Source organism: Micromys minutus, assembly GCF_963924665.1.
Source record: "Micromys minutus genome assembly, chromosome: 3".
Taxonomy (NCBI): Eukaryota; Metazoa; Chordata; class Mammalia; order Rodentia; family Muridae; genus Micromys; species Micromys minutus.
In genome coordinates this window covers 84,118,442-84,131,643 of record NC_137972.1, presented here as the reverse complement: position 1 = coordinate 84,131,643, position 13,202 = coordinate 84,118,442, and the positions used below count along the sequence as shown (strand labels likewise).

The 13,202-nt window shown below is 46.4% G+C and overlaps 1 protein-coding gene across 2 annotated transcripts in view; it reads left to right on the top strand.

Annotated features, from left to right (window-relative positions):
• The window catches only part of ARNT2 (aryl hydrocarbon receptor nuclear translocator 2), a gene marked incomplete at both ends in the record, with an annotated part of 103,209 nt that overhangs the window by 41,696 nt on the left and 48,311 nt on the right, over positions 1-13,202 (top strand). For both annotated transcript variants that reach the window (XM_080914171.1, XM_080914172.1), the window contains 3 exons: positions 5,395-5,497; positions 10,978-11,043; positions 11,380-11,465. In XM_080914171.1, coding sequence (XP_080770297.1) covers positions 5,395-5,497; positions 10,978-11,043; positions 11,380-11,465 — 255 coding nt within the window. The remainder of the gene's footprint in view (positions 1-5,394; positions 5,498-10,977; positions 11,044-11,379; positions 11,466-13,202) is intronic.

The window sequence follows — 13,202 nt, the reverse complement described above, 5'->3', positions numbered from 1 at the left end:
GGCCAGACCAGTAAGCAAAGGGTCAGACCTGAAGCAAGGCTGGGCTGGAACCCTTAAGATTGGTCTCTAGTGGCCTAGGCTTTGTGTCCCAAAGATTTCATAACATTCCCAGGCAACACTGCCAGCTGGGGAGCACACGTTCCAACACAGAAGTCTGTGGAGGGCATTTCACATTCAAATCATGCCCCTGGAGGACCAGACTGAGAGTGGGTTGGAAAGCTGTGACCCAGTGATGATATTGAGATTTTTCACTTGTAGAAACAATAGGTGTGATGGCAAATAAGAGGTTCCCTGGAAGAGGCCAGCGGACTCGGGATGGAGAAAAATGAGTGCGGAGTGGGGCATGTTAAGAAATGGACTCTGAGACCCCAGAGCATGCTTGCTAGATCTTGAAGTGAGGAGAAAGAAAGGGGGTGATCTTCCAGATTCTAAAGTAAAAGAGGAATGATTTGGGATATGGCTCAGTAGTAGAGTGCTTGTCAAGCATGTGCAAAATCCTGGACTCTGTTCCCAGCATCTCTAAAACAAAGAAAACACTGAAGGAGGGAAGGATGGCATGCTGGAAGGCTGCAGTAACAGGGATGGCAGGCAGGCATAGCAGATGCAAGGGCAGAAGAGGCAGAGATGGTGGAGGGAGGAGCTCGTCTCTGTGTGGAAGCAGGAGCTTCCTGTCCTGGGGCACTACTTCTTGGAAGGCAAAATGTCCTCTTGCTTCCTACGGAGGCACTGGTTGAGGGAATCTCTTCGAAGAGCTGAGTGTTCACAGGTCAGCTCATATCAGAGGGGTGCGTTGAGAGAGCACTGGGAAGACCTTATGGGAAGAAGAGAAAGGGGTATGGAACAAGCACGAGGAAAATAGGAGATGACTTGGGAATCCAGCCAAGCAGATGATGGAAAGTGAGGGGTGGGATGAGCCAGAGGCGCAAGTATAAGAGAACAAACAAGTCTTTCCACTTTGGACTAGGGATGTTGCTCAGCACTAGACTGGCTGCCTAGCATGCATAGCATCAGGAAGGCTCTGTGGGGTCAGTTCCCTGCACATCGTAGAATACGAGTCATCCTGTTCAGGAAGAGGAGGTGCAGGAGGAGAAGGGAAGCTGGAAGAGCTCAGCACTGGCCTGGACTCACTGCCAGGTGTCTGTTGGAACTGGTCTGGGACATCCAGCCCATCCAGCCCTAAGGCTTCATGTGTCAACGTTAAACATCAGCATGGTCTCCACAGCCATTCGTTTTGGAACCCCATTGCAGTCCAGCCCATCAGTTCACATTGGGATTCAGGGCCCAGTGCCAGGATGGCCATCTGCCTTCATGAATCTCCACTACTGATATATTTGCCAGATCCAGTTCATACACTCCTTCTCAGAAATACACCTACAAGACAGTCAAGCGTGCTTGCATTCCTGAGGAACCTAGAGAGGGGGCTCACTGGGATCATGGAAACCGGAGAAGCATGTGGAGAAACAAACCTTGGAGCAGTTGTCTCTGAGGGTCCCCACAGCAGATCACAGGAGATGTGTTTGTTCATTTCCTCATGTTGCACCACAAGCTGACTTCGCAGCTGGGATTTATTTTCAGAGCACTTTGGAATTTGACAGACCCTCCTGCCTTCTGCCTCACAGCTGAAACCTTTTGCCATTTGGTTGATGATAAAGCAAGTGATGGTTTACACTAAAAGGGCTGTAAAAGATGCTGTCTGTGAATGAGACAGACAGGTGTCAAAACCAGAGTAGCAGACAGCACCATCAGCAGAGCTGCGGATCTGCTCTGTAAGGGCACTGGCAACTCTCAAGTTCAGTGTCCCCTCCAGGGGGAGCTGAAGCCTGTATGCACACACCTTGCTTAGAGGTGCCCCTCAGCAGTGCCTGGTGTCAGTATAAAGCTTGCACCTTAAAGAGCTGTGCTCCACATCTGCAGAGAAGGCTGTCATGTCCAAGAGTACTGCAGGGGTGAGGACAGCAAGCTGATAGGTGCATTCCAGAGCCATACTTGCCAAACTATCCTAAAACGATGCCAGAGAGCCAGCTCAGGAAAGCACAGCTGGCCTCGGGAGTGTGGCCCAGTGAGGTGGATGCCTGTCCTTCGAGTATTCTCCTCCCTTCCTTCCCTCCTTCCTTCCTTTCTTCCTTCCTTCCTTCCTTCCTTCCTTCCTTCCTTCCTTCCTTCCTTCCTTTCTTCCTTAGCACAGCAAACCCAAATGGAGGGAAGGCTTCTTAATGTTCTTCTCTTTCTAGTAAGAGGGTCTCACTTAACTGATTCAAAGGAGAGGGTTCTCACGCCAAGTTCTTATACCTGTTCTTTTCATTAGCATTTGTCTGTTTGTAAGTTTGTTCTCGCTTGTCCTGTTCCATTCCATTCTATTTGGTTCCATTTGTCCACCCACCTCATGTCCTTAGGTCAAAGCGTTGTTGGTGCTGGTTGACAATTTGTGGTCACTGAGGTAACAAGTGATGTCTTGATGAAATTCAAGGAGTCGATCAAGGAAAGGAGCTGCTCAGGGCCAAGGAGCACACTGGGAGCCATGAATTGCACTGGGTAGCCAGGGCTCAGGCAGAGCCAAAGAGGAAATGAGCAGAGGCCAGGCTGTATACTTTCATACTAGCATATAGGATGTGGATTTTCGGAGACCACTGGTAGGTAGCATAAGAGAGTCTCAAGAAACAGTGTGACTGTTTGAGTCTACTGTGTTGACTGTCTATCACTCCATGGTGCTTCTCTCTCACTGAACCTCGATTTATCGAGTCCCAGCAACCCTCCTGCCTCTGTTTCCTAACACCCCTGGGGCTGCAAACATATGTACCCATGCCTAGCTCTTTCACACGGGTGCTGAGATCTGGACTAGGGTTCTCATGTTTACACAGTAAGTACTTGTTCCCACGGCCATCTCTCCAGTCCCTCACGCTCTTCAGTGGAGGATTTGAACAATTGACTGGTAGGGTGAAGACTGTGGAGAGAGGGCAGCTTTGGAAGAAAGACACATTTGTTTGCAGCAGTGAATGATAATGTCTATGGTGCCCAGAAACAACTGACAAATGGAACCTTCTAACAGGGGTCTGGCTACATGGTGCTTGTCAAATATGCTCAAGGCTATGGTGAAGGCTGTGAGAACCACAGCAATGAAGGTCCTCAGTCAGGGGAGAGACAAACTGAACTCCGTCTCCAACAAAGAAAACCAGGAACTCAGAACCAAGAGAGAATGAGAACTAAATGGGTGGGGAATTACTAAGAATTAACATTAAAGAGAATTCTTGCTAGACCCACTCACCAGAGCTCTTACTGAATACAGGCCACAGTGATAAGATATCAGGGGAGTTCAGATACTAAGAGTGGGCATTTTGCCTAACAGCGTTGCTCAGTTTTCCACTGCTCTGTTAAAATACCTGGCATCTTTATTAAAGATAAGATGTTTGCTTTGGTGCATGGCTTTGGAGGCTCCAGACAGAGAATGGTGGCTTGAATCATGCTTTGGACCTCTGATGGGTGCTAGATGGAATTGGTAAGGCTGTGGTGCAGAGCATACCTGTCTAACTCACGAGATAGGTCATACGAGGAGGAAAAGCTCAGGGTCCCATAATCTTCAGAGGCACATCCCAGTGACCTACGGACTATCTACTATGCTACACATTTTAAAATTCCATTATACTCAGCAACACCCTCTGGGGACCGAGTCTTTAAGACGTGGACCTATGGGGTGACTCATGCCAACTTGTAACAGTGACTTACCTTAGGGAGTCTTCCCAAATTTTGGGCCAGAAGAGGAAGCCAGAAGCTGAGCCCAGCTTAACAGGGGACTCAGAGGAGCCACCATAGAATTTTGGTTTAAAGGGAATGTCTTTGACCTCTAGAGATGGGTGTTATAATGTCATCAGTACGTTGGGGAAATAGTCACCAAATAGGGGGGGAAGGTGTCACCAAAGTCCTCTTAAAAGAAATGGGAAGAGAAGCTCCAAGGACCAGCACTAAGAGAGGGTAAGAGCTGAGGACGAGGAACAACTCCTCAAATGAGGAGCTAGCTGGAAGTCTTGCTGTCCCAGGGCAAAAATATTATCAGGGTCATGTTGAAGAGTGGGACAAAGAAGAAAGGTCCCAAAGCCTGGACTAGATGGAATCCATAGAGCTGTGGTAGGTAATGGCAGGTAGCAGGGTCCACCACTGGGAGGAGGCCAAGTAATGGGCCATGATTGTTGATAGAACAACCTGCCACAGATGAAGAGAGAATAGGAGCTCTGGGTCACTGAAAGTTTCTATTTGCTCTCTACAACAAGAGAGTCGTGAAATTGTTTATATCCTAGAGGTTGTAGATAGCAGGGATTGGAGACATTGGGAATGGCTGAGTGGAAAGAGATCAATAAAGAGAACAGAATCTCACTGGTCTCGGAGACAGACACGGAGATTCTAAACTATTTCTTCCACTAAAATAATAGTAAGATGGCTGAGTGCGACGTAGAAGAAGATGGGCTGAGCATGCAATCGGGAGGAAGAAGAGCATAGACAATTTCTAGCTTCCTGGCTCAGGCGACATTTTCTGATGACACTCATGCTGGTGTGGAGAGCCTGTTTTGGAAGGAGCTAGTGAAGCTGCCTTGTTAACTGCCAGAGATGGAGTTAAACCAGGCAGAGGAGTTGGAGTGTCTGCTCAGAGGAAAAGACATGGTCACTGGCATCCAGAGATGACCTCTGAGACTTCCACATAAATAAAACTGCACAAGAGATTTATCTAGAGAATGACAAGAAAATATAGAAGAGATGGAGCCCCTAGACTGGGAAAGGACTCACAGCAAGAGCAGAGGGTGACAGAAACACGTGACAAGTTCAGGTTTTAGGGGAGGGGTGCTGTTTGTTTTTTAAGACAGAATATTCCTATGTGTCACAAACTTGCCTAGAACTCACTATATAGACCAGGCTAGCCTTTAACATTACAAGATCCACCTGCTTCTGCCTTCTGAGTGTTAGTATTAAAGGTCGGTGCCACCATGCCTGGCTTAGCAGGGTGTTTTACTTTGTTTTGGGGGAGATCCACGTATAGTTCGCAAATTTCAGCAAAGCAGGCAGGTCAAATAAAGGAAAGATGTGGTTTTGGATTCAGCAGTGGGTAACTTGTCAGTGACCTTGGCAGAGGCTGTTTTGTGGGCTGGGGGAGGAGGTGGACAAACTGTGTGACTTGAGGCACAGGCATCCAACAATAAAGCTGACAAGTGGAGATTGCACTGAGGAAAACAAGGTCTTGTGAACTGCATGGATTCCATTTCTCTGTGAGTCTCTGCCAAAGAACACTAGAGATGCCAAGGAATTAGCCTGGCTTGTCTTGGTGTGGCAGAGATTTGGAGCACTCTGATCCTTCCTCCTCTGTCCTAATCTCAGCAGAGGCTCACACTTCTGTGCTTCTCTTTCCTTCAGGCCGCATCCTGGACCTGAAGACTGGGACAGTGAAGAAGGAGGGACAGCAGTCGTCCATGCGCATGTGTATGGGCTCTCGGCGCTCCTTCATCTGCAGGATGAGGTTTGTGGGTTAGCAGAGGCCAAGGCCAGGGGTTTACTTGGCCTCGTGCTCTCAACTTCAAACAAGAAATATACCCCAGTTCTTAATCCAGCATGGGAACACCCCGCCCCCTGCCTCCTACACTTTTAGTGATTCACCATTTCCCACCCATTTAGTTTCACACACTTGTGTGGCATATTATCCTTATCTCTCTTTCTTGTTCTTTAGATGTTTGGTTTTGTTTTCTAATGTAGCCCTAACAGTCCTGGAACTTGCTGTGTACTCGAGACTGGCCTTGAACTCACAAAGATCCTCTTGCCTCTGTCTCTCGGGTGCTGAGATTAAGTGTGCATTACCACACCAACACTTTTTTGTCATTTTCAGTGGGGAGAAGGGGTTGTTCTGGGGATTGGACCCAGGTCTGTGGCTCCCAAGCAAGTGCTCTGTCCCTGAGCTTTCTTCAGCCCCTGGCTTTGGGGTTCAAGGTTTCTCAGTTCAGTGCAAGCTGGCTTGGGACTTCTGACCATCCTGCCTCCGCCCCCTGTGCTGTGCATCACAATAACCCTCCTCTTCTGCATCTTCATTTTTCTCCTGACTGTCCAGAGTCTGTACTCCTCAACGTGGCTTGTATTGAAGCCACCAATCCCAGGTTTCCCATAACAACTCATGCCTTTTTAAACTGTCCACCAACATAATTGATTAGATTTGTTTTTATTTTGTTTTGTGTTTTTGAGGCAGGGTCTCATGTATCCCAGGCTGGCATTTAACTTATATAGCTGCAGACGACTCTGAAGTTATGATCTTCCTGCATCCACTTCCTATGTACTGAGATGACAAGGGTGGGCTGCCATGCCTGGTTTATAGGAGTTCGAATCCAGAACTTCCTTTATGCTAGGCAGGCACGCTACTGACTAACTGAGCCACATTCTGTGCCCTGTTGCTTTGTATTTAAAATGTCAGTGGTTTGGTACTGTAATTCAGCTACAGCATCCTATGGATGGAGGCTGTGATGTATACCTGGACTTCTTTTTTATTTATTTATTTTTTGAGATGACCACTTATATAGCCTAGTCTAGCCTCCACTCTTGATCCTCTTTTTTTTAGCCCTCTGGGGACTGGGATTACAAGTTTGAGTCACCTTGCCCAGATGATGTATGGCTCTTTGTATCTTACCCTGACTTTCAATAGAACATTTTGTATGTAGTTATTATTTGAATTCATGGAAGATTGGGTCAAGGAAAGGGGCAAAGAAAGGAGGAAGGGAAAGAGATTGTTTTGGTTCTTTGTGAAGAAAAACAAACAAAGGTTATTGCAACTCAAGATATATAATCTACCTTTAGATATATATTATGGCATGCAGTCAGTCACATGTAGGGTATTAAAATACTGAAAGAGATTAGATATGGGACTGTACTATGTCTGTCCCCTTGGAAAAGTGGGTCTCATTGCTAAGATGGGAAAGAGAACTGGGAGCTTCTTTATAGTGAAGAATGATCATTCTTTGTAGACTAAAGTGCCAACCAGATAACTAGATGACAAAAATAAGTAGCCAGTTGGCTGTGTAACTCTGAAACCTAAAGAAGAGGCTAGGACTGAAGATGGACTCAGGGAAGGATATTGGGGTGTCAGCTGAGCTGACAGGACAGTCACTGTAAGTGAAAAGCGGACACATAGGGCCTTTCTTGTTCTAGCAGTGTCAGAGAGCTAAGGTGAACATCCAGGCAGGTGGAAGAGAACCAGGGAGGGCTAAGGAAGAATTTGAAATGTTACTACTGTGTCCCAGATGCAAGATCTGAGGCTTCAAAGATGCTCCTCAGAGGAGAAGCTGGAGCTGCAGGTGGTTGAGCAGGGCAGACTTAGTCTTCTCTGCACAGCCTGCCTGGCCATGTGTTCTCCCCTGGGCTGTCTTCAAACACATCTCCTAACCAGTGTGGATTTCTGCATCCATCTTGGTTCAGCAGTGTTTCGTGCACTGTCAGCCTTTCCTCCTCCCCTTCAAGCTGTGTGGTCCCATTGAGCTGCCCATTTCAGATAGACACAGCAGAGCCACTAGCCAGTGCCATTCTTACTCAGTTGTCTGCTGCCTGAAGTGACTTAAGTGGATACTACAAAGGTCTAAAGAGAAAATGCTTTAAATATGATTCAGAATTATCTTTTAGAGTTGTATGTGTTTTAACAAAATCTATTCATAATGACTGAAGAGATAGCTGTGTCACCCAAAAAATAAAAGCCTAGCAAGGTGGCGTGTTAGCCTGTACTTCCCGTGATAGGGAGGTGGAGACAGGTGGGTTTCTGGGGCTGTCTGTCTACTGGGCAGATCCTAGGTGAGAGACTATGTCTCTAAAAACAAGTGAATGGTACTTGAGGAAAAATAGCTAAGATTGTCCTCTGGCTTTCACACAGACTTGTGTGTATATTTGAATAGATGTGCCTGTGTACATGTGTATAAACAGACAAACACATAGACACACACACACACACACACACACACACACACAGAGAGAGAGAGAGAGAGAGAGAGAGAGAGAGAACCCTACGAGTCATATTTCCAATGATATGTAGTGAGGAGTGACCTATATTCCTCATCCTAGGTGAACCTGCAGAGCCCTCCTTTACAAAACTTCACTTTAGGGGTCAGGTGAGAAAGCTGTTAGTTCCCCTGCTTCTGCTCTCCAGGCTGACTGCTGGAGCTCTGCCAGAAGCCCTGATAAAACTCCTTCTCCTGCCTCAGGTGACAAGATGGTCCTGGAATGACAATGCATAAGTGGTCACTGACTGAGGGTAGAGTCTCACTGGCTGCCTGCTTTGTTGTGCTGAGCTCCACGTAGGACTCATGGGCACAGCTTCCAGCCAGAAACAGCACATTATTGGCTAGTCAGTCACAGAAGGGGCCTCTCATCCTAGCTTGGGGGAATTTAGTGATATAAGCCCAAGTGATATAAATTCTTCATTATCCCCTACCAGCCAATCCCATGAGTTAACTGCTTAGAGACATCATACATAGCACACCATTTCAATTAGCAGCTTATAGTTACCACTGCTATCACCTAGATCACTCCATCTCTCCAGCCGAGGTACCTCCAGAGAATGGACTCACGGTTGCTCATTGCCATATGAGCCCCATGTTACCACGGCTGCCTTGAGATGTGTGTAGCACTTTGTTCTGCTTGGACCATGACATCATCGACAAAACAACACTCTTTCCCCAGGACATTGAGCACAGTCTGCCAGAAAGGGGATCCCTGAGTGGCAATGTCACAGATCGATCCTCTTGTGAAAACCACTCCAATGTTGGCAACTTTCCAGGGTCTCAAAGCATAATTGGCTTTTTTTTTTTCTCATGCATATTGCAAATGAAGACATCCAGGCTGGCACTTGTCATGTAGTTAGGAAATGGAAACGCACTTAGCAAATGGTCATACCAAGTGGTGTCCTGGATGCTTGATACCTGGGATTCTGAGAGAGTCATGAGAAGTAATCAGAAAGCTCCTACCATTGTGGAGAGTGCTTCATCCTCTAGGCCCCAGAGAGTGGCCCCCAGGCAGACCTGTGCCTACAGTCCCTTTGCTCCACTCTCTCTTTTGTCATCAGCAGGCTTCCAGCTGTGTAGTTGTTCCTAGAGGGAACATGATGGGGGAGGGTATCCACAGTAACAGCCTGGGAAGATGCTACTGTTCATCAGCAACATCTGCTTTGAGTTAGTGTCTCTGCTCAGGCCTGAAGAGACACTGCAGCTGTCATCACCCTCCTTCTTCCCACAAATCCACCAGTTCCACTGAAACGATCTGTGGGACAAAGGATGGCTAGGCTTCTTTATTCTTTCTGGAAGCCGCTAGTACTAAGATGGGTTGTGAAATGTCTCTCCTGCATGGGGAAAAACTGGCCAAACTCTCCTAATGGCAACTTCAAGTCAAGGATAATAGCCATGGAGCTTCCCTGAGTAAACACAGGACAGTTGAGAACTATCTACGTGATAGCAAGGTTACTGGGTGAAGGTGAGGGTAGGCAAGAAGCCTACAAGTGCTGGTCCTAGGTAGTCTTTGTAGTACTTTGTAGTGTTTGCCAGCAGCAGTGGGGGGCATCCTTTAATATTAGGTCGTGGGTCCTTAGCCCCGCACATGTTAAAGCTTGTGCGACGTGCCGATGTAAGAGATTGAGATTCTAGCTGGCATTCCAGTTTCCAGGCAGTCTGAGGAACACACTCTTCAACCTTTGATAACAGCTCCCAGGCCTGAGGGGCTAAGATTCTTGACCCTAAAGGTTTGACAAGTGTATAGTTCTTCAAACAACCAGGCCTACGGTTTCTCTTCTCTGACACTGCAGGCCTCTAGCCTGCTGCTGCTGGCAAGCAGTTGGCCACCCTGCCTCTTATGCACTCAGCCTGCTGGTGGCTTAGCTGTTGCTGGCACTGCTACTTCACTTCTCCTGCCTTCAGCAATGCCCTCCTATCTCTGCCACTTTTCTGTGTGTCACTAGCTCTGTCTGTAACAATAAAGCGTAATTAAGAAAATGAAAATACTACTCCCAGAAGAGCCTTTAACTGGGCTTAATGTGATAGTGAGAGAGGCAGCATAGGAGATTCTCACAGCCAGCTCACAAAGTGAGCTCAAGAGTCTGCTTATATAGCCAGAAAGTGTATTTGTATCAATCATAGCAATCCTTGCAAGCAAATACAGGCTAGTGTGTGCCCCTGTCACAAGCTTATCCCTCTGCTAGGCAACCAGAAGAAGTGTTCCCCATCTGGTTTAGGTAGAGATTATAGTAGGGTCATCTAGAGTTCACCAAGGCTTTTAACAGTTAAAAATTACTGTAAGAACTCTTTCAAATAACTGACTAGGAGATTTCACAAGGTGTCTACGAAGTGTTCAGAGCAGCCAGTGCTCACACAAGGGTAGTCCGACTGGATGCTTGACTAATACTCATTTTGCTCAAGGTAGTCAAAGATGCAAGAAGTCCGATGACCATGGAAGAAAAAGTTTAATCACACCTGCTCCATACCTCAACATCAGAAAGAATGTTTGCCAATTAAAGAACTCCTCCTTTCTGTTGAGGATATGGCTCAGTCAGTCAAATGCTTGACTTATAAGCCAAGACCTGAGTTTGATCCCCAGAATCCATGTGAAAAAACTGGGTGTGGTGACACACTTTAGTAATCCTATTATCAGAGATGCAAAACCAGGAGGGTCCCTGGGGCCCAGCCACCAGCCAGCCTCACTTGGTAAGCTGCAGGCCAGTGAGAGACATTATCCCAAAAGAAAAGGTGGAATGGCACCTGAGGTCATCCACTGGCCTCCACACGCACATGCATACACATGCACCTGCACCCACACACACATATGTGCATGTTCACACACTTGAACACACACAGAAAGAATGTACTCTAACAGTGGTTTGAACTCTTGCTTTGGGGAGAGGTGTGTTCCCCTTGTCTGTCTCAGCAGCACCTTATAGTTCAGATATGTACTGCATTTGCTGGCTCTAATACGTGTGTTGATTCTTAGGTGTGGAAATGCTCCCTTGGACCACCTGCCTTTGAACAGAATAACCACCATGAGGAAAAGGTTCAGGTGGGCATTGCTCTCTATGGTATACTTGGGGACTATGGTAGTAGATGGTGTATTGGACCCATGCTGGGGAATATTTCAGCTTGAGGAGGGCCTAGGAATAGAGGACCAGGAGAGTACATGTCAGGGTAGCCGTACCCAGGGTGAAAACTGGGAGCTGGGTGAAATTTATGTGTGACTTCCAGGCCCTATCGATGGATAGGAGTCAGGACGATGGGAAATCGAGGTGTAAAATCAGTAAGGAAACAAGGGAACAGGTAGCTTAGATACCAAAGGAGTCATCATCATCCTGCCTTGCTTCTATATAGTGAAGATAACTTCATGTAAGTTCTTTTTCAGGAATGGCCTTGGCCCTGTGAAAGAAGGAGAAGCCCAGTATGCTGTGGTCCACTGCACAGGTTACATCAAGGCTTGGCCACCAGCAGGTAAGCAGAGCTTATTTCCAAGAAGACAAATGCCTTCAGCCCTGGTGGTAATGCTGGGTTGAGAGTACTTTTGCAGAAAATGTGGGAAAGTGTTGTCATTTTTCTTTGTGGTTAGAATACCAGAGAAAGCCCCACTATCTGAAGTAGGTTTCCAAAAACCTTGATTCTTCAAGGGTGAGTAGAGCCTTTGCATCATCAACTTCAGAAATGATAATGTGCAGATTTGAAGTGATAGCTTAGCCGAGTCACCATAAATATGTACATCAACATCACATTGAGATAACAGATAACAAGCATTGGCAAGGAAAAGAACTGACACCATCTTATCTTGCTGGTGGGAGTGGGAAATAGCATAGCCACTTGGAAAAACACTCTCAAAATGTTAAGCATGCAGTCACAGTGTATGACTTCACAGTCTGACTCCTGGGTGTAAATCTAAAGAAACTGAAGACCTAGATCTACAAAGAAATTTGAATGTAAATGTTTATGAATAGTGGACGAAGAGTTAAAGCAACCTAAATATCTAGTGATGGATATATGAATAAAATGGCATCCATACAGGGGATAGTACAGCACCCAAGTATAGCTATGTGGCATAGGGATCCCACAGAATAAAGAGCACAAAGTTTATGACCACAATACAGTTAAAGAATATATAGCAATCACCAGGCTGGTGCTTGGAAGAAATAAAAACCGTTTACAGTGCTGGCCGTCGGCTGGCAAATGAAAATAAGGAACTGCAAGATAAACTGGCTTGAGTTTCATATTGTGGCTTTGCCACTGCTGGGCATGAGCTGTGGATTAGGCTCAGTGTGAACTGCATCTTTGTACACGACCCCTCCCTGTCCAGGGATCTACAGTGACCCTTCACCGCCTGACGCTACCTGACGCTGCCGGCTTTACAGCTAAGGGGCACTCTGCTGCTCATTACCCACCTCTGACCTGCTGTGGGGGCTTTCATCCACACTAAAAGAGGTCTGGAAGCAAAACAATTTCTTGATACTGTTTAAGGCTTTCAAAGAATGGAGTCTCTATGTCCACAAATACCATTATCACCGACTGCAGTTCTGAAATGCTTTGCAAAATCATAATAGTAATAACTGTTTGTTGTTTACCATGTCTGACTTAATTACAATAATCAGAACAGTGCTATGGAATATCCAGAGTCTGAACACCTGTGATTAAAAACACAGCAATCTAAACACCCACACTGACTTTTGTGTATGTACACACACACACACACACACACACACACACACACACACACACACACACACACACACACACGGAGGGGGGTGGAGCCTGTCAGTACAATGTATGTAAATGCCCTTAAAGGGTTTTTTTCCCCCTACTTAACAATTCTACTTATTGGATTACAGTCACAAAATATTACGGACTTAGTAATTTACAATGAAAATGAATGTTTTTCTTACAGTTTTAAGGATGGTGACTTCAGGGCTAAGAGACTGTATCTGACAAGGGTCTTCTTGATGTGTATCAAATTGTGGCAGAGGGTGTCATCTAGGGAGAGAACTGACACCCAGCACTTGTGAGTTTAGATGTCTTTCTGTTGATTGGTTGATTGATTGATTGATTGATTGATTGAGACAGGGCTCACTATACATTCCCACTGTCCTGGAACTCACAATGTAGACCAGGCTGATCTTAAAATCACAAAGATTCACTTGCTTCTGCCTCCCACGTGCCTGGATTAGAGGAATGTGCCAACACACATAG